The 20543-nt window shown below is 44.8% G+C and overlaps 1 protein-coding gene across 1 annotated transcript in view; it reads left to right on the forward strand.

Annotated features, from left to right (window-relative positions):
* The window catches only part of LOC127919065 (probable E3 ubiquitin-protein ligase HERC1), a 20587-nt gene extending 1244 nt beyond the window's left edge, over window positions 1-19343 (forward strand). The window contains exons 2-5 of the mRNA XM_052502482.1: window positions 15858-16031; window positions 17182-17296; window positions 18509-18629; window positions 19088-19343. Of these exons, the coding sequence (XP_052358442.1) occupies window positions 15858-16031; window positions 17182-17296; window positions 18509-18629; window positions 19088-19285 (608 nt within the window). The 3' untranslated portion in view covers window positions 19286-19343. The remainder of the gene's footprint in view (window positions 1-15857; window positions 16032-17181; window positions 17297-18508; window positions 18630-19087) is intronic.
* Window positions 19344-20543: the final 1200 nt, after the last annotated feature.

A 20543-nucleotide genomic window follows, 5' to 3' on the forward strand; every position in this document is an offset into this window, starting at 1 on the left:
CTATCTGATGACCCCCTCTACATAACTGTTAGAAGTGGTTCCTATCTGATGACCCCCCTCTAGATAACTGTTAGAAGTGGTTCCTATCTGATGACCCCCTCTACATAACTGTTAGAAGTGGTTCCTATCTGATGACCCCCCTCTAGATAACTGTTAGAAGTGGTTCCTATCTGATGACCCCCCCTCTACATAACTGTTAGAAGTGGTTCCTATCTGATGACCCCCCTCTAGATAACTGTTAGAAGTGGTTCCTATCTGATGACCCCCTCTAGATAACTGTTAGAAGTGGTTCCTATCTGATGACCCCCCTCTAGATAACTGTTAGAAGTGGTTCCTATCTGATGACCCCCCTCTAGATAACTGTTAGAAGTGGTTCCTATCTGATGACCCCCCACTCTATATAACTGTTAGAAGTGGTTCCTATCTGATGACCCCCCCCCCTGATAACTGTTAGAAGTGGTTCCTATCTGATGACCCCCCCCTCTACATAACTGTTAGAAGTGGTTCCTATCTGATGACCCCCCTCTAGATAACTGTTAGAAGTGGTTCCTATCTGATGACCCCCCTCTAGATAACTGTTAGAAGTGGTTCCTATCTGATGACCCCCTCTAGATAACTGTTAGAAGTGGTTCCTATCTGATGACCCCCCTCTAGATAACTGTTAGAAGTGGTTCCTATCTGATGACCCCCTCTAGATAACTGTTAGAAGTGGTTCCTATCTGATGACCCCCCTCTAGATAACTGTTAGAAGTGGTTCCTATCTGATGACCCCCTCTAGATAACTGTTAGAAGTGGTTCCTATCTGATGACCCCCTCTAGATAACTGTTAGAAGTGGTTCCTATCTGATGACCCCCCTCTAGATAACTGTTAGAAGTGGTTCCTATCTGATGACCCCCTCTAGATAACTGTTAGAAGTGGTTCCTATCTGATGACCCCCCTCTAGATAACTGTTAGAAGTGGTTCCTATCTGATGACCCCCTCTAGATAACTGTTAGAAGTGGTTCCTATCTGATGACCCCCTCTACATAACTGTTAGATAAAGTGGTTCCTATCTGATGACCCCCTCTAGATAACTGTTAGAAGTGGTTCTATCTGATGACCCCCCCTACTAGATAACTGTTAGAAGTGGTTCCTATCTGATGACCCCCCTCTAGATAACTGTTAGAAGTGGTTCCTATCTGATGACCCCCCTCTAGATAACTGTTAGAAGTGGTTCCTATCTGATGACCCCCCTCTAGATAACTGTTAGAAGTGGTTCCTATCTGATGACCCCCTCTAGATAACTGTTAGAAGTGGTTCCTATCTGATGACCCCCTCTAGATAACTGTTAGAAGTGGTTCCTATCTGATGACCCCCCCCTCTAGATAACTGTTAGAAGTGGTTCCTATCTGATGACCCCCCTCTAGATAACTGTTAGAAGTGGTTCCTATATGATGACCCCCCTCTAGATAACTTTTAGAAGTGGTTCCTATCTGATGACCCCCCTCTAGATAACTGTTAGAAGTGGTTCCTATCTGATGACCCCCCTCTAGATAACTGTTAGAAGTGGTTCCTATCTGATGACCCCCCTCTAGATAACTGTTAGAAGTGGTTCCTATCTGATGACCCCCCTCTAGATAACTGTTAGAAGTGGTTCCTATCTGATGACCCCCTCTAGATAACTGTTAGAAGTGGTTCCTATCTGATGACCCCCCTCTAGATAACTGTTAGAAGTGGTTCCTATCTGATGACCCCCTCTAGATAACTGTTAGAAGTGGTTCCTATCTGATGACCCCCCTCTAGATAACTGTTAGAAGTGGTTCCTATCTGATGACCCCCCTCTAGATAACTGTTAGAAGTGGTTCCTATCTGATGACCCCCCTCTAGATAACAGTTAGAAGTGGTTCCTATCTGATGACCCCCCTCTAGATAACTGTTAGAAGTGGTTCCTATCTGATGACCCCCCTCTAGATAACTGTTAGAAGTGGTTCCTATCTGATGACCCCCTCTAGATAACTGTTAGAAGTGGTTCCTATCTGATGACCCCCTAGATAACTGTTAGAAGTGGTTCCTATCTGATGACCCCCCTCTAGATAACTGTTAGAAGTGGTTCCTATCTGATGACCCCCCTCTAGATAACTGTTAGAAGTGGTTCCTATTGATGACCCCCTCTAGATAACAGTTAGAAGTGGTTCCTATCTGATGACCCCCCTCTAGATAACTGTTAGAAGTGGTTCCTATCTGATGACCCCCTCTAGATAACTGTTAGAAGTGGTTCCTATCTGATGACCCCCCTCTAGATAACAGTTAGAAGTGGTTCCTATCTGATGACCCCCCTCTAGATAACTGTTAGAAGTGGTTCCTATCTGATGACCCCCCTCTAGATAACTGTTAGAAGTGGTTCCTATCTGATGACCCCCCCCTCTAGATAACTGTTAGAAGTGGTTCCTATCTGATGACCCCCCTCTAGATAACTGTTAGAAGTGGTTCCTATTTGATGACCCCCTCTAGATAACTGTTAGAAGTGGTTCCTATCTGATGACCCCCCTCTAGATAACTGTTAGAAGTGGTTCCTATCTGATGACCCCCTCTAGATAACTGTTAGAAGTGGTTCCTATCTGATGACCCCCCTCTAGATAACTGTTAGAAGTGGTTCCTATCTGATGACCCCCCTCTAGATAACTGTTAGAAGTGGTTCCTATCTGATGACCCCCCTCTAGATAACTGTTAGAAGTGGTTCCTATCTGATGACCCCCCTCTAGATAACTGTTAGAAGTGGTTCCTATCTGATGACCCCCTCTAGATAACTGTTAGAAGTGGTTCCTATCTGATGACCCCCTCTAGATAACAGTTAGAAGTGGTTCCTATCTGATGACCCCCCTCTAGATAACTGTTAGAAGTGGTTCCTATCTGATGACCCCCTCTAGATAACTGTTAGAAGTGGTTCCTATCTGATGACCCCCCTCTAGATAACTGTTAGAAGTGGTTCCTATCTGATGACCCCCTCTAGATAACAGTTAGAAGTGGTTCCTATCTGATGACCCCCCTCTAGATAACAGTTAGAAGTGGTTCTATCTGATGACCCCCTCTAGATAACTGTTAGAAGTGGTTCCTATCTGATGACCCCCCTCTAGATAACTGTTAGAAGTGGTTCCTATATGATGACCCCCTCTAGATAACTGTTAGAAGTGGTTCCTATCTGATGACCCCCTCTAGATAACTGTTAGAAGTGGTTCCTATCTGATGACCCCCCTCTACGATAACTGTTAGAAGTGGTTCCTATCTGATGACCCCCCTCTAGATAACTGTTAGAAGTGGTTCCTATCTGATGACCCCCTCTAGATAACTGTTAGAAGTGGTTCCTATCTGATGACCCCCTCTAGATAACTGTTAGAAGTGGTTCCTATCTGATGACCCCCCTCTACATAACTGTTAGAAGTGGTTCTATCTGATGACCCCCCTCTAGATAACTGTTAGAAGTGGTTCCTATCTGATGACCCCCCTCTACGATAACTGTTAGAAGTGGTTCCTATCTGATGACCCCCTCTACATAACTGTTAGAAGTGGTTCCTATCTGATGACCCCCACTCTAGATAACTGTTAGAAGTGGTTCCTATATGATGACCCCCCTCTAGATAACTGTTAGAAGTGGTTCCTATCTGATGACCCCCTCTAGATAACTGTTAGAAGTGGTTCCTATCTGATGACCCCCCCTCTAGATAACTGTTAGAAGTGGTTCCTATCTGATGACCCCCCCTCTAGATAACTGTTAGAAGTGGTTCCTATATGATGACCCCCCCCCCTCTACATAACTGTTAGAAGTGGTTCCTATCTGATGACCCCCCCTCTACATAACTTTAGAAGTGGTTCCTATCTGATGACCCCCCTATCTACATAACTGTTAGAAGTGGTTCCTATCTGATGACCCCCCTCTAGATAACTGTTAGAAGTGGTTCCTATCTGATGACCCCCACTCTAGATAACTGTTAGAAGTGGTTCCTATCTGATGACCCCCCTCTAGATAACTGTTAGAAGTGGTTCCTATCTGATGACCCCTAGATAGAAGTGTTCCTATCTGATGACCTCTCACTACTCCCTCTAGATAACTGTTAGAAGTGGTTCCTATCTGATGACCCCCCTCTAGATAACTGTTAGAAGTGGTTCCTATCTGATGACCCCCCTCTAGATAACTGTTAGAAGTGGTTCCTATCTGATGACCCCCTCTAGATAACTGTTAGAAGTGGTTCCTATCTGATGACCCCCTCTAGATAACTGTTAGAAGTGGTTCCTATCTGATGACCCCCCTCTAGATAACTGTTAGAAGTGGTTCCTATCTGATGACCCCCCTAGATAACTGTTAGAAGTGGTTCCTATCTGATGACCCCCCTCTAGATAACTGTTAGAAGTGGTTCCTATCTGATGACCCCCTCTACATAACTGTTAGAAGTGGTTCCTATCTGATGACCCCCCTCTAGATAACTGTTAGAAGTGGTTCCTATCTGATGACCCCCTCTAGATAACTGTTAGAAGTGGTTCCTATTTGATGACCCCCTCTAGATAACAGTTAGAAGTGGTTCCTATCTGATGACCCCCCTCTAGATAACTGTTAGAAGTGGTTCCTATCTGATGATGACCCCCCTCTCTAGATAACTGTTAGAAGTGGTTCCTATCTGATGACCCCCTCTAGATAACAGTTAGAAGTGGTTCCTATCTGATGACCCCCCTCTAGATAACTGTTAGAAGTGGTTCCTATCTGATGACCCCCCTCTAGATAACTGTTAGAAGTGGTTCCTATTTGATGACCCCCCCCCCCTCTAGATAACTGTTAGAAGTGGTTCCTATCTGATGACCCCCCTCTAGATAACAGTTAGAAGTGGTTCCTATCTGATGACCCCCTCTAGATAACTGTTAGAAGTGGTTCCTATCTGATGACCCCCTCTAGATAACTGTTAGAAGTGGTTCTATCTGATGACCCCCCTCTAGATAACTGTTAGAAGTGGTTCCTATCTGATGACCCCCCTCTAGATAACTGTTAGAAGTGGTTCCTATCTGATGACCCCCATCTAGATAACTGTTAGAAGTGGTTCCTATCTGATGACCCCCATCTAGATAACTGTTAGAAGTGGTTCCTATCTGATGACCCCCTCTAGATAACTGTTAGAAGTGGTTCCTATCTGATGACCCCCCTCTAGATAACAGTTAGAAGTGGTTCCTATCTGATGACCCCCTCTAGATAACTGTTAGAAGTGGTTCCTATCTGATGACCCCCCCTCTAGATAACAGTTAGAAGTGGTTCCTATCTGATGACCCCCTCTAGATAACTGTTAGAAGTGGTTCCTATCTGATGACCCCCTCTAGATAACTGTTAGAAGTGGTTCCTGTCTGATGACCCCCCCTCTAGATAACTGTTAGAAGTGTTTCCTATCTGATGACCCCCCTCTAGATAACTGTTAGAAGTGGTTCCTATTTGATGACCCCCCCCTCTAGATAACAGTTAGAAGTGGTTCCTATCTGATGACCCCCCCTCTAGATAACTGTTAGAAGTGGTTCCTATCTGATGACCCCCCTCTAGATAACTGTTAGAAGTGGTTCCTATCTGATGACCCCCCCTCTAGATAACTGTTAGAAGTGGTTCCTATCTGATGACCCCCCCCCTCTAGATAACAGTTAGAAGTGGTTCCTATCTGATGACCCCCCCTCTAGATAACTGTTAGAAGTGGTTCCTATCTGATGACCCCCCCTCTAGATAACTGTTAGAAGTGGTTCCTATCTGATGACCCCCCTCTAGATAACTGTTAGAAGTGGTTCCTATCTGATGACCCCCTCTAGATAACTGTTAGAAGTGGTTCCTATCTGATGACCCCCCCTCTAGATAACAGTTAGAAGTGGTTCTATCTATCTGATGAGTGGTTCCCCCCTCTAGATAACTGTTAGAAGTGGTTCCTATCTGATGACCCCCCTCTAGATAACTGTTAGAAGTGGTTCCTATCTGATGACCCCCTCTAGATAACTGTTAGAAGTGGTTCCTATCTGATGACCCCCCCCTCTAGATAACTGTTAGAAGTGGTTCCTATCTGATGACCCCCTCTAGATAACTGTTAGAAGTGGTTCCTATCTGATGACCCCCTCTAGATAACTGTTAGAAGTGGTTCCTATTTGATGACCCCCCTCTAGATAACTGTTAGAAGTGGTTCCTATCTGATGACCCCCCTCTAGATAACTGTTAGAAGTGGTTCCTATCTGATGACCCCCTCTAGATAACTGTTAGAAGTGGTTCCTATCTGATGACCCCCCTCTAGATAACTGTTAGAAGTGGTTCCTATCTGATGACCCCCCTCTAGATAACTGTTAGAAGTGGTTCCTATCTGATGACCCCCCTCTAGATAACTGTTAGAAGTGGTTCCTATCTGATGACCCCCCTCTAGATAACTGTTAGAAGTGGTTCCTATCTGATGACCCCCCTCTAGATAACTGTTAGAAGTGGTTCCTATCTGATGACCCCCCTCTAGATAACTGTTAGAAGTGGTTCCTATCTGATGACCCCCCTCTAGATAACTGTTAGAAGTGGTTCCTATCTGATGACCCCCCTCTAGATAACTGTTAGAAGTGGTTCCTATCTGATGACCCCCTCTAGATAACTGTTAGAAGTGGTTCCTATCTGATGACCCCCCTCTAGATAACTGTTAGAAGTGGTTCCTATCTGATGACCCCCCTCTAGATAACTGTTAGAAGTGGTTCCTATCTGATGACCCCCCCTCTAGATAACTGTTAGAAGTGGTTCCTATCTGATGACCCCCTCTAGATAACTGTTAGAAGTGGTTCCTATCTGATGACCCCCCTCTAGATAACTGTTAGAAGTGGTTCCTATCTGATGACCCCCCTCTAGATAACTGTTAGAAGTGGTTCCTATCTGATGACCCCCCTCTAGATAACTGTTAGAAGTGGTTCCTATCTGATGACCCCCCTCTAGATAACTGTTAGAAGTGGTTCCTATCTGATGACCCCCCTCTAGATAACTGTTAGAAGTGGTTCCTATCTGATGACCCCCTCTAGATAACTGTTAGAAGTGGTTCCTATCTAGATAATGACCCCCCTCTAGATAACTGTTAGAAGTGGTTCCTATCTGATGACCCCCCTCTAGATAACTGTTAGAAGTGGTTCCTATCTGATGACCCCCTCTAGATAACTGTTAGAAGTGGTTCCTATCTGATGACCCCCTCTAGATAACTGTTAGAAGTGGTTCCTATCTGATGACCCCCTCTAGATAACTGTTAGAAGTGGTTCCTATCTGATGACCCCCCTCTAGATAACTGTTAGAATGGTTCCTATCTGATGACCCCCCTCTAGATAACTGTTAGAAGTGGTTCCTATCTGATGACCCCCCTCTAGATAACTGTTAGAAGTGGTTCCTATCTGATGACCCCCCTCTAGATAACTGTTAGAAGTGGTTCCTATCTGATGACCCCCCTCTAGATAACTGTTAGAAGTGGTTCCTATCTGATGACCCCCCTCTAGATAACTGTTAGAAGTGGTTCCTATCTGATGACCCCCTCTAGATAACTGTTAGAAGTGGTTCCTATCTGATGACCCCCTCTAGATAACTGTTAGAAGTGGTTCCTATCTGATGACCCCCCTCTAGATAACTGTTAGAAGTGGTTCCTATCTGATGACCCCCCTCTAGATAACTGTTAGAAGTGGTTCCTATCTGATGACCCCCTCTAGATAACTGTTAGAAGTGGTTCCTATCTGATGACCCCCCTCTAGATAACTGTTAGAAGTGGTTCCTATCTGATGACCCCCCTCTAGATAACTGTTAGAAGTGGTTCCTATTGATGACCCCCTCTAGATAACTGTTAGAAGTGGTTCCTATCTGATGACCCCCCTCTAGATAACTGTTAGAAGTGGTTCCTATCTGATGACCCCCTCTAGATAACTGTTAGAAGTGGTTCCTATCTGATGACCCCCCTCTAGATAACTGTTAGAAGTGGTTCCTATCTGATGACCCCCCTCTAGATAACTGTTAGAAGTGGTTCCTATCTGATGACCCCCCTCTAGATAACTGTTAGAAGTGGTTCCTATCTGATGACCCCCCTCTAGATAACTGTTAGAAGTGGTTCCTATCTGATGACCCCCCTCTAGATAACTGTTAGAAGTGGTTCCTATCTGATGACCCCCCCCTCTAGATAACTGTTAGAAGTGGTTCCTATCTGATGACCCCCCTCTAGATAACAGTTAGAAGTGGTTCCTATCTGATGACCCCCCTCTAGATAACTGTTAGAAGTGGTTCCTATCTGATGACCCCCCTCTAGATAACTGTTAGAAGTGGTTCCTATCTGATGACCCCCTCTAGATAACTGTTAGAAGTGGTTCCTATCTGATGACCCCCCCCTCTAGATAACTGTTAGAAGTGGTTCCTATCTGATGACCCCCCCTCTAGATAACTGTTAGAAGTGGTTCCTATCTGATGACCCCCCCTCTAGATAACAGTTAGAAGTGGTTCCTATCTGATGACCCCCCTCTAGATAACTGTTAGAAGTGGTTCCTATCTGATGACCCCCTCTAGATAACTGTTAGAAGTGGTTCCTATCTGATGACCCCCTCTAGATAACTGTTAGAAGTGGTTCCTATCTGATGACCCCCCTCTAGATAACTGTTAGAAGTGGTTCCTATCTGATGACCCCCCTCTAGATAACTGTTAGAAGTGGTTCCTATCTGATGACCCCCCTCTAGATAACTGTTAGAAGTGGTTCCTATCTGATGACCCCCTCTAGATAACTGTTAGAAGTGGTTCCTATCTGATGACCCCCCTCTAGATAACTGTTAGAAGTGGTTCCTATCTGATGACCCCCCCTCTAGATAACTGTTAGAAGTGGTTCCTATCTGATGACCCCCCTCTAGATAACTGTTAGAAGTGGTTCCTATCTGATGACCCCCTCTAGATAACTGTTAGAAGTGGTTCCTATCTGATGACCCCCTCTACATAACTGTTAGAAGTGGTTCCTATCTGATGACCCCCCTCTAGATAACTGTTAGAAGTGGTTCCTATCTGATGACCCCCCTCTAGATAACTGTTAGAAGTGGTTCCTAACTGTTGATGATCCCCCCTCTAGATAACTGTTAGAAGTGGTTCCTATCTGATGACCCTGTTAGAAGTGGTTCCCCTGATGACCCCTCTAGATAACTGTTAGAAGTGGTTCCTATCTGATGACCCCCCTCTAGATAACTGTTAGAAGTGGTTCCTATCTGATGACCCCCCCTCTAGATAACTGTTAGAAGTGGTTCCTATCTGATGACCCCCTCTAGATAACTGTTAGAAGTGGTTCCTATCTGATGACCCCCCTCTAGATAACTGTTAGAAGTGGTTCCTATCTGATGACCCCCCTCTAGATAACTGTTAGAAGTGGTTCCTATCTGATGACCCCCCTCTAGATAACTGTTAGAAGTGGTTCCTATCTGATGACCCCCCTCTAGATAACTGTTAGAAGTGGTTCCTATCTGATGACCCCCTGTTAGAAGTGGTTCTAGATAACTGTTAGAAGTGGTTCCTATCTGATGACCCCCCTCTAGATAACTGTTAGAAGTGGTTCCTATCTGATGACCCCCCTCTAGATAACTGTTAGAAGTGGTTCCTATCTGATGACCCCCCTCTAGATAACTGTTAGAAGTGGTTCCTATCTGATGACCCCCTCTCTAGATAACTGTTAGAAGTGGTTCCTATCTGATGACCCCCCTCTAGATAACTGTTAGAAGTGGTTCCTATCTGATGACCCCCTCTAGATAACTGTTAGAAGTGGTTCCTATCTGATGACCCCCCCCTCTAGATAACTGTTAGAAGTGGTTCCTATCTGATGACCCCCCCTCTAGATAACTGTTAGAAGTGGTTCCTATCTGATGACTGTTAGAAGTGGTTCCCCCCTCTAGATAACTGTTAGAAGTGGTTCCTATCTGATGACCCCCCTCTAGATAACTGTTAGAAGTGGTTCCTATCTGATGACCCCCCTCTAGATAACTGTTAGAAGTGGTTCCTATCTGATGACCCCCTCTAGATAACAGTTAGAAGTGGTTCTATCTGATGACCCCCCTCTAGATAACTGTTAGAAGTGGTTCCTATCTGATGACCCCCTCTAGATAACTGTTAGAAGTGGTTCCTATCTGATGACCCCCCTCTAGATAACTGTTAGAAGTGGTTCCTATCTGATGACCCCATCTAGATAACTGTTAGAAGTGGTTCCTATCTGATGACCCCCCATCTAGATAACTGTTAGAAGTGGTTCCTATCTGATGACCCCCTCTAGATAACTGTTAGAAGTGGTTCCTATCTGATGACCCCCCTCTAGATAACTGTTAGAAGTGGTTCCTATCTGATGACCCCCTCTAGATAACTGTTAGAAGTGGTTCCTATCTGATGACCCCCCTCTAGATAACTGTTAGAAGTGGTTCCTATCTGATGACCCCCTCTAGATAACTGTTAGAAGTGGTTCCTATCTGATGACCCCCCTCTAGATAACTAGTTAGAAGTGGTTCCTATCTGATGACCCCCCATCTAGATAACTGTTAGAAGTGGTTCCTATCTGATGACCCCCATCTAGATAACTGTTAGAAGTGGTTCCTATCTGATGACCCCCTCTAGATAACTGTTAGAAGTGGTTCCTATTGATGACCCCCCTCTAGATAACTGTTAGAAGTGGTTCCTATCTGATGACCCCCCTCTAGATAACTGTTAGAAGTGGTTCCTATCTGATGACCCCCCTCTAGATAACTGTTAGAAGTGGTTCCTATCTGATGACCCCCCTCTAGATAACTGTTAGAAGTGGTTCCTATCTGATGACCCCCCTCTAGATAACAGTTAGAAGTGGTTCCTATCTGATGACCCCCCCTCTAGATAACTGTTAGAAGTGGTTCCTATCTGATGACCCCCCTCTAGATAACTGTTAGAAGTGGTTCCTATCTGATGACCCCCCTCTAGATAACTGTTAGAAGTGGTTCCTATCTGATGACCCCCCCCTCTAGATAACTGTTAGAAGTGGTTCCTATCTGATGACCCCCTCTAGATAACAGTTAGAAGTGGTTCCTATCTGATGACCCCCTCTAGATAACTGTTAGAAGTGGTTCCTATCTGATGACCCCCCTCTAGATAACTGTTAGAAGTGGTTCCTATCTGATGACCCCCCTCTAGATAACTGTTAGAAGTGGTTCCTATCTGATGACCCCCCTCTAGATAACTGTTAGAAGTGGTTCCTATCTGATGACCCCCCTCTAGATAACTGTTAGAAGTGGTTCCTATCTGATGACCCCCCTCTAGATAACTGTTAGAAGTGGTTCCTATTGATGACCCCCCTCTAGATAACTGTTAGAAGTGGTTCCTATCTGATGACCCCCCTCTAGATAACTGTTAGAAGTGGTTCCTATCTGATGACCCCCCCCTCTAGATAACTGTTAGAAGTGGTTCCTATCTGATGACCCCCCTCTAGATAACTGTTAGAAGTGGTTCCTATCTGATGACCCCCCTCTAGATAACTGTTAGAAGTGGTTCCTATCTGATGACCCCCCTCTAGATAACTGTTAGAAGTGGTTCCTATCTGATGACCCCCCTCTAGATAACTGTTAGAAGTGGTTCCTATCTGATGACCCCCCTCTAGATAACTGTTAGAAGTGGTTCCTATCTGATGACCCCCTCTAGATAACTGTTAGAAGTGGTTCCTATCTGATGACCCCCCTCTAGATAACTGTTAGAAGTGGTTCCTATCTGATGACCCCCCTCTAGATAACTGTTAGAAGTGGTTCCTATCTGATGACCCCCTCTAGATAACTGTTAGAAGTGGTTCCTATCTGATGACCCCCTCTAGATAACTGTTAGAAGTGGTTCCTATCTGATGACCCCCCTCTAGATAACTGTTAGAAGTGGTTCCTATCTGATGACCCCCCTCTAGATAACTGTTAGAAGTGGTTCCTATCTGATGACCCCCTCTAGATAACTGTTAGAAGTGGTTCCTATCTGATGACCCCCCTCTAGATAACTGTTAGAAGTGGTTCTATCTGATGACCCCCCTCTAGATAACTGTTAGAAGTGGTTCCTATCTGATGACCCCCCTCTAGATAACTGTTAGAAGTGGTTCCTATCTGATGACCCCCCCTCTAGATAACTGTTAGAAGTGGTTCCTATCTGATGACCCCCCTCTAGATAACTGTTAGAAGTGGTTCCTATCTGATGACCCCCCTCTAGATAACTGTTAGAAGTGGTTCCTATCTGATGACCCCCCTCTAGATAACTGTTAGAAGTGGTTCCTATCTGATGACCCCCCTCTAGATAACTGTTAGAAGTGGTTCCTATCTGATGACCCCCTCTAGATAACTGTTAGAAGTGGTTCCTATCTGATGACCCCCCTCTAGATAACTGTTAGAAGTGGTTCCTATCTGATGACCCCCCTCTAGATAACTGTTAGAAGTGGTTCCTATCTGATGACCCCCCTCTAGATAACTGTTAGAAGTGGTTCCTATCTGATGACCCCCTCTAGATAACTGTTAGAAGTGGTTCCTATCTGATGACCCCCCCTCTAGATAACTGTTAGAAGTGGTTCCTATCTGATGACCCCCCTCTAGATAACTGTTAGAAGTGGTTCCTATCTGATGACCCCCCTCTAGATAACTGTTAGAAGTGGTTCCTATCTGATGACCCCCTCTAGATAACTGTTAGAAGTGGTTCCTATCTGATGACCCCCCCTCTAGATAACTGTTGGAAGTGGTTCCTATCTGATGACCCCCCTCTAGATAACTGTTAGAAGTGGTTCCTATCTGATGACCCCCCTCTAGATAACTGTTAGAAGTGGTTCCTATTGATGACCCCCCCTCTAGATAACTGTTAGAAGTGGTTCCTATTTGATGACCCCCCTCTAGATAACTGTTAGAAGTGGTTCCTATTTGATGACCCCCTCTAGATAACTGTTAGAAGTGGTTCCTATCTGATGACCCCCCCCTCTAGATAACTGTTAGAAGTGGTTCCTATTGATGACCCCCCTCTAGATAACTGTTAGAAGTGGTTCCTATCTGATGACCCCCTCTAGATAACTGTTAGAAGTGGTTCCTATCTGATGACCCCCCTCTAGATAACTGTTAGAAGTGGTTCCTATCTGATGACCCCCCTCTAGATAACTGTTAGAAGTGGTTCCTATCTGATGACCCCCCCCTCTAGATAACTGTTAGAAGTGGTTCCTATCTGATGACCCCCCTCTAGATAACTGTTAGAAGTGGTTCCTATCTGATGACCCCCCTCTAGATAACTGTTAGAAGTGGTTCCTATCTGATGACCCCCCTCTAGATAACTGTTAGAAGTGGTTCCTATCTGATGACCCCCCCTAGATCTAGATAACTGTTAGAAGTGGTTCCTATCTGATGACCCCCCTCTAGATAACTGTTAGAAGTGGTTCCTATCTGATGACCCCCCCTCTAGATAACTGTTAGAAGTGGTTCCTATTGATGACCCCCCTCTAGATAACTGTTAGAAGTGGTTCTATCTGATGACCCCCTCTAGATAACTGTTAGAAGTGGTTCCTATCTGATGACCCCCCTCTAGATAACTGTTAGAAGTGGTTCCTATCTGATGACCCCCCTCTAGATAACTGTTAGAAGTGGTTCCTATCTGATGACCCCCCTCTAGATAACTGTTAGAAGTGGTTCCTATCTGATGACCCCCCCTCTAGATAACTGTTAGAAGTGGTTCCTATCTGATGACCCCCTCTAGATAACTGTTAGAAGTGGTTCCTATCTGATGACCCCCCTCTAGATAACTGTTAGAAGTGGTTCCTATCTGATGACCCCCCTCTAGATAACTGTTAGAAATGGTTCCTATCTGATGACCCCCTCTAGATAACTGTTAGAAGTGGTTCCTATCTGATGACCCCCCTCTAGATAACAGTTAGAAGTGGTTCCTATCTGATGACCCCCCCCCCTCTAGATAACTGTTAGAAGTGGTTCCTATCTGATGACCCCCCCTCTAGATAACTGTTAGAAGTGGTTCCTATCTGATGACCCCCCCTCTAGATAACTGTTAGAAGTGGTTCCTATCTGATGACCCCCCTCTAGATAACTGTTAGAAGTGGTTCCTATCTGATGACCCCCCTCTAGATAACTGTTAGAAGTGGTTCCTATCTGATGACCCCCCTCTAGATAACTGTTAGAAGTGGTTCCTATCTGATGACCCCCCTCTAGATAACTGTTAGAAGTGGTTCCTATCTGATGACCCCCCTCTAGATAACTGTTAGAAGTGGTTCCTATCTGATGACCCCCTCTAGATAACTGTTAGAAGTGGTTCTAGATAACTGTTAGAAGTGGTTCCTATCTGATGACCCCCTCTAGATAACTGTTAGAAGTGGTTCCTATCTGATGACCCCCCTCTAGATAACTGTTAGAAGTGGTTCCTATCTGATGACCCCCTCTAGATAACTGTTAGAAGTGGTTCCTATCTGATGACCCCCTCTAGATAACTGTTAGAAGTGGTTCCTATCTGATGACCCCCTCTAGATAACTGTTAGAAGTGGTTCCTATCTGATGACCCCCCCCTCTAGATAACAGTTAGAAGTGGTTCCTATCTGATGACCCCCCTCTAGATAACTGTTAGAAGTGGTTCCTATCTGATGACCCCCTCTAGATAACTGTTAGAAGTGGTTCCTATCTGATGACCCCCTCTAGATAACTGTTAGAAGTGGTTCCTATCTGATGACCCCCCTCTAGATAACAGTTAGAAGTGGTTCCTATCTGATGACCCCCTCTAGATAACTGTTAGAAGTGGTTCCTATCTGATGACCCCCCTCTAGATAACTGTTAGAAGTGGTTCCTATCTGATGACCCCCCTCTAGATAACTGTTAGAAGTGGTTCCTATCTGATGACCCCCCTCTAGATAACTGTTAGAAGTGGTTCCTATCTGATGACCCCCTCTAGATAACTGTTAGAAGTGGTTCCTATCTGATGACCCCCTCTAGATAACAGTTAGAAGTGGTTCCTATCTGATGACCCCCCTCTAGATAACTGTTAGAAGTGGTTCCTATCTGATGACCCCCTCTAGATAACAGTTAGAAGTGGTTCCTATCTGATGACCCCCCCTAGATAACAGTTAGAAGTGGTTCCTATCTGATGACCCCCCTCTAGATAACAGTTAGAAGTGGTTCCTATCTGATGACCCCCTCTAGATAACTGTTAGAAGTGGTTCCTATCTGATGACCCCCTCTAGATAACTGTTAGAAGTGGTTCCTATCTGATGACCCCCCTCTAGATAACAGTGTTAGAAGTGGTTCCTATCTGATGACCCCCCTCTAGATAACTGTTAGAAGTGGTTCCTATCTGATGACCCCCCTCTAGATAACTGTTAGAAGTGGTTCCTATCTTGATGACCCCCCTCTAGATAACTGTTAGAAGTGGTTCCTATCTGATGACCCCCCTCTAGATAACTGTTAGAAGTGGTTCCTATCTGATGACCCCCCTCTAGATAACAGTTAGAAGTGGTTCCTATCTGATGACCCCCCCTCTAGATAACAGTTAGAAGTGGTTCCTATCTGATGACCCCCCTCTAGATAACAGTTAGAAGTGGTTCCTATCTGATGACCCCCCTCTAGATAACAGTTAGAAGTGGTTCCTATCTGATGACCCCCTCTAGATAACAGTTAGAAGTGGTTCCTATCTGATGACCCCCTCTAGATAACAGTTAGAAGTGGTTCCTATCTGATGACCCCCCCTCTAGATAACAGTTAGAAGTGGTTCCTATCTGATGACCCCCCCTCTAGATAACTGTTAGAAGTGGTTCCTATCTGATTTCTTTTCATTCTGATCTGTTGTATTTATTCTCTGATGATGCTGGCCCGTACTGTGTTTGTATGTGCCTCTTAGATAACTGCATCAGCTGGCTGTTAGAGGAGGCCCTCTCAGGTAACGAGGAGCAGAAACCAGTTGACTGTCCTCTGAGAGCAGACATGAGCGTCCTGGTGGAGCTGGCCCTGGGCTCCACGAAGGAACCCACCAACAGTCTCTGGAGCAACATGCAGGACTACGCCACCAGCAAAGGTACCGGGGGGGGGACTAATAATACATGGGGGGGGCTATAATACATGAGGGGGATCTGGGTTTAGTTTATTCAGTTTATTGAGTGATGCCCGCTCTCTGTTAAATGCTCCCACAGTTTGAGTGATGCCCGCTCTCTGTTGAATGCTCCCACAGTTTATTCAGTTTATTGAGTGATGCCCGCTCTCTGTTTATTGAGTGATGCCCGCTCTCTGCAGTTTATTCAATGAGTGATCCCTGTTTATTGAGTGACAGTTTTTATTGAGTGATGCCCGCTCTCTGCTAAATGCTCCCACAGTTGAATCAGTCTATTCAGTTTCTTTTCAGTTCATTGAGTGTAATGAGCATCCAGCAGTGAGTGGCCATCCATCTTTCTTTATTGAGTGATGCCAGATTAGTAGTGTAGAATAAGCAGAGTATGCCCGCTGCTGGGACATGTAGTGATGTCCATGTGTTTGTGAGTGATGACAGATTAGTACTGTTTATAAGCTGTTTAGAGTGATAATTGCTGCTGTTTATTGGGACATGTAGTGATGTCCATGTGTTTTTGTGTTCATGACAGATTGAGTGATGTAGAATAAGCAGAGTTTATTAATTGCTGCTGGGATAGTGATGCCCGCTCTCTGTTTATTGATGTCCATGTGTTTGTGTTCTGTTTATTGAGTGACAGATTAGTAGTGTAGTGAATAGTGATGCCAGAGTTTATTAATCGCTGCTAAATGGGATATTGTCAGTGATGTCCATGTGTTTGTGTTCATGACAGATTAGTAGTGTAGAATAAGCAGAGTATTAATTGCTGCTGGGACATGTAGTGATGTCCATGTGTTTGTGTTCATGACAGATTAGTAGTGTAGAATAAGCAGAGTATTAATCGCTGCTGGGATATGTAGTGATGTCCATGTGTTTGTGTTCATGACAGATTAGTAGTGTAGAATAAGCAGAGTATTAATCGCTGCTGGGATATGTAGTGATGTCCATGTGTTTGTGTTCATGACAGATTAGTAGTGTAGATAGAATAAGCAGAGTATTAATCGCTGCTGGGACATGTAGTGATGTCCATGTGTTTGTGTTCATGACAGATTAGTAGTGTAGAATAAGCAGAGTATTAATCGCTGCTGGGATATGTAGTGATGTCCATGTGTTTGTGTTCCAGACTGGGACAACGCCTCTCTCTGTAATGAGATCTTATTGGACACCGTGTCCAGGTTTGTCCTGGCTGCTCTGCTGAAGCACACCGGCCTGCTGGACCAAGCCTGTGGAGAGGGCAGGTAATTCTACTGCACACCATCATGGTTCTGCCTTCCCAATGGCGCCCTATTCCCTATATAGTACACTACTATAGACCAGAGCCCTATTCCCTATATAGTGGTACTACTATAGACCAGAGCCCTATTCCCTATATAGTGGTACTACTACAGACCAGAGCCCTATTCCCTATATAGTGGTACTACTATAGACCAGAGCCCTATTCCCTATATAGTGGTACTACTATAGACCAGAGCCCTATTCCCTATATAGTGGTACTACTATAGACCAGAGCCCTATTCCCTATATAGTACACTACTATAGACCAGAGCCCTATTCCCTATATAGTGGTACTACTATAGACCAGAGCCCTATTCCCTATATAGTGGTACTACTATAGACCAGAGCCCTATTCCCTATATAGTGGTACTACTATAGACCAGAGCCCTATTCCTATATAGTGGTACTACTATAGACCAGAGCCCTATTCCCTATATAGTGGTACTACTATAGACCAGAGCCCTATTCCCTATATAGTGGTACTACTATAGACCAGAGCCCTATTCCCTATATAGTGGTACTACTATAGACCAGAGCCCTATATAGTGGTACTACTATAGACCAGAGCCCTATTCCCTATATAGTGGTACTACTATAGACCAGAGCCCTATTCCCTATATAGTGGTACCACTATAGACCAGAGCCCTATTCCCTATATAGTGGTACCACTATAGACCAGAGCCCTATTCCCTATATAGTGGTACTACTATAGACCAGAGCCCTATTCCCTATATAGTGGTACCACTATAGACCAGAGCCCTATTCCCTACATAGTGCACTACTTTAGACCAGGGTCAGTAGGACTCTGGCACCCAAACCTACATAGTGCACTACTTTAGACCAGGGTCAGTAGGACTCTGGCACCCTATTCCCTACATAGTGCACTACTTTAGACCAGGGTCAGTAGGACTCTGGTACCCTATTCCCTACATAGTGCACTACTTTAGACCAGGGTCAGTAGGACTCTGGCACCCTATTCCCTACATAGTGCACTACTTTAGACCAGGGTCAGTAGGACTCTGGTACCCTATTCCCTACATAGTGCACTACTTTAGACCAGGATCAGTAGGACTCTGGCACCCTATGTGGTGTCATGTGATACTACATGCCTTGTCTATTTCATGTGGCAGGCTGGGTTCACCAGTCAGTGTGTCTCTGTGTGTGTTTCCAACCAGGTACCAGCCTTGTAAGATGCTGGCTGAGGTCTACCGTTGTGTCTACAAGGTCCGGAACCGCCTGCTGGCCTGTAAGAACATGAACGTCGTCCAGACACGCTCGTCTTCCCGGGAGAGGAGGGTAAGTGACTCGGCTCTTCTTTCCGTAACTGGTCCGTTGGTCCATGAAACATCCTTCCAGTCCCACGTCAGGGTCTGCTGCCTTATTCCCACATCAACCCTTAAACCCCTCTACATCCTAGAGACACTTACGGCAACTGCTTCTTTGACCTCTAACCCCCACGGTCCTCATTTCAATTTAAAGAGATACTTCTGGATTTATATATGATATTCTGGTATCGTGATACTAAACCTGATATTCTGGTATCGTGATACTAAACCTGATATTCTGGTATCGTGATACTGAACCTGATATTCTGGTATCGTGATACTAAACCTGATATTCTGGTATCGTGATACTGAACCTGATATTTTGGTATCGTGACACTAAACCTGATATTCTGGTATCGTGATACTAAACCTGATATTCTGGTATCGTGACAACACTTTTAACGGGTGTCCGGTGTTGTGCCCGATCAGATTTCAGACAATCAGGACTCGCTGGAGATGGACCCCCAGGAGCACTCGTTCACGAGGACCATCGACGAGGAGGCGGAGCTAGAAGAGAGGACGGACCGAGAAAGGGAGGATGTGAATCAGGAGCAGGATGAGGAAGAGGAGGAGAGAGAGCACGAAGTCATGACCGCTGGGAGTGAGTGGTTCACTTTACTGCAATGACACAACACTCTCACTGAATGTACTCCTACCAGACTGTCACTGAATAGACTGTCACTGAAAACACTGCTACCTAGCAGACTGTCACTGAACACACTGCTACCTACAGTGCCTTGCGAAAGTATTCGGCCCCCTTGAACTTTGCGACCTTTTGCCACATTTCAGGCTTCAAACATAAAGATATAAAACTGTATTTTTTTGTGAAGAATCAACAACAAGTGGGACATAATCATGAAGTGGAACGACATTTATTGGATATTTCAAACTTTTTTAACAAATCAAAAACTGAAAAATTGGGCGTGCAAAATTATTCAGCCCCCTTAAGTTAATACTTTGTAGCGCCACCTTTTGCTGCGATTACAGCTGTAAGTCGCTTGGGGTAGTTTTGCACATCGAGAGACTGAATTTTTTTCCCATTCCTCCTTGCAAAACAGCTCGAGCTCAGTGAGGTTGGATGGAGAGCATTTGTGAACAGCAGTTTTCAGTTCTTTCCACAGATTCTCGATTGGATTCAGGTCTGGACTTTGACTTGGCCATTCTAACACCTGGATATGTTTATTTTTGAACCATTCCATTGTAGATTTTGCTTTATGTTTTGGATCATTGTCTTGTTGGAAGACAAATCTCCGTCCCAGTCTCAGGTCTTTTGCAGACTCCATCAGGTTTTCTTCCAGAATGGTCCTGTATTTGGCTCCATCCATCTTCACATCAATTTTAACCATCTTCCCTGTCCCTGCTGAAGAAAAGCAGGCCCAAACCATGATGCTGCCCCACCATGTTTGACAGTGGGGATGGTGTGTTCAGGGTGATGAGCTGTGTTGCTTTTATGCCAAACATAACGTTTTGCATTGTTGCCAAAAAGTTCCATTTTGGTTTCATCTGACCAGAGCACCTTCTTCCACATGTTTGGTGTGTCTCCCAGGTGGCTTGTGGCAAACTTTAAACAACACTTTTTATGGATATCTTTAAGAAATGGCTTTCTTCTTGCCACTCTTCCATAAAGGCCAGATTTGTGCAATATACGACTGATTGTTGTCCTATGGACAGAGTCTCCCACCTCAGCTGTAGATCTCTGCAGTTCATCCAGAGTGATCATGTGCCTCTTGGCTGCATCTCTGATCAGTCTTCTCCTTGTATGAGCTGAAAGTTTAGAGGGACGGCCAGGTCTTGGTAGATTTGCAGTGGTCTGATACTCCTTCCATTTCAATATTATCGCTTGCACAGTGCTCCTTGGGATGTTTAAAGCTTGGGAAATCTTTTT

Source organism: Oncorhynchus keta, unplaced genomic scaffold (genome assembly GCF_023373465.1).
Source record: "Oncorhynchus keta strain PuntledgeMale-10-30-2019 unplaced genomic scaffold, Oket_V2 Un_contig_15627_pilon_pilon, whole genome shotgun sequence".
In the NCBI taxonomy this organism is placed as follows: Eukaryota; Metazoa; Chordata; class Actinopteri; order Salmoniformes; family Salmonidae; genus Oncorhynchus; species Oncorhynchus keta.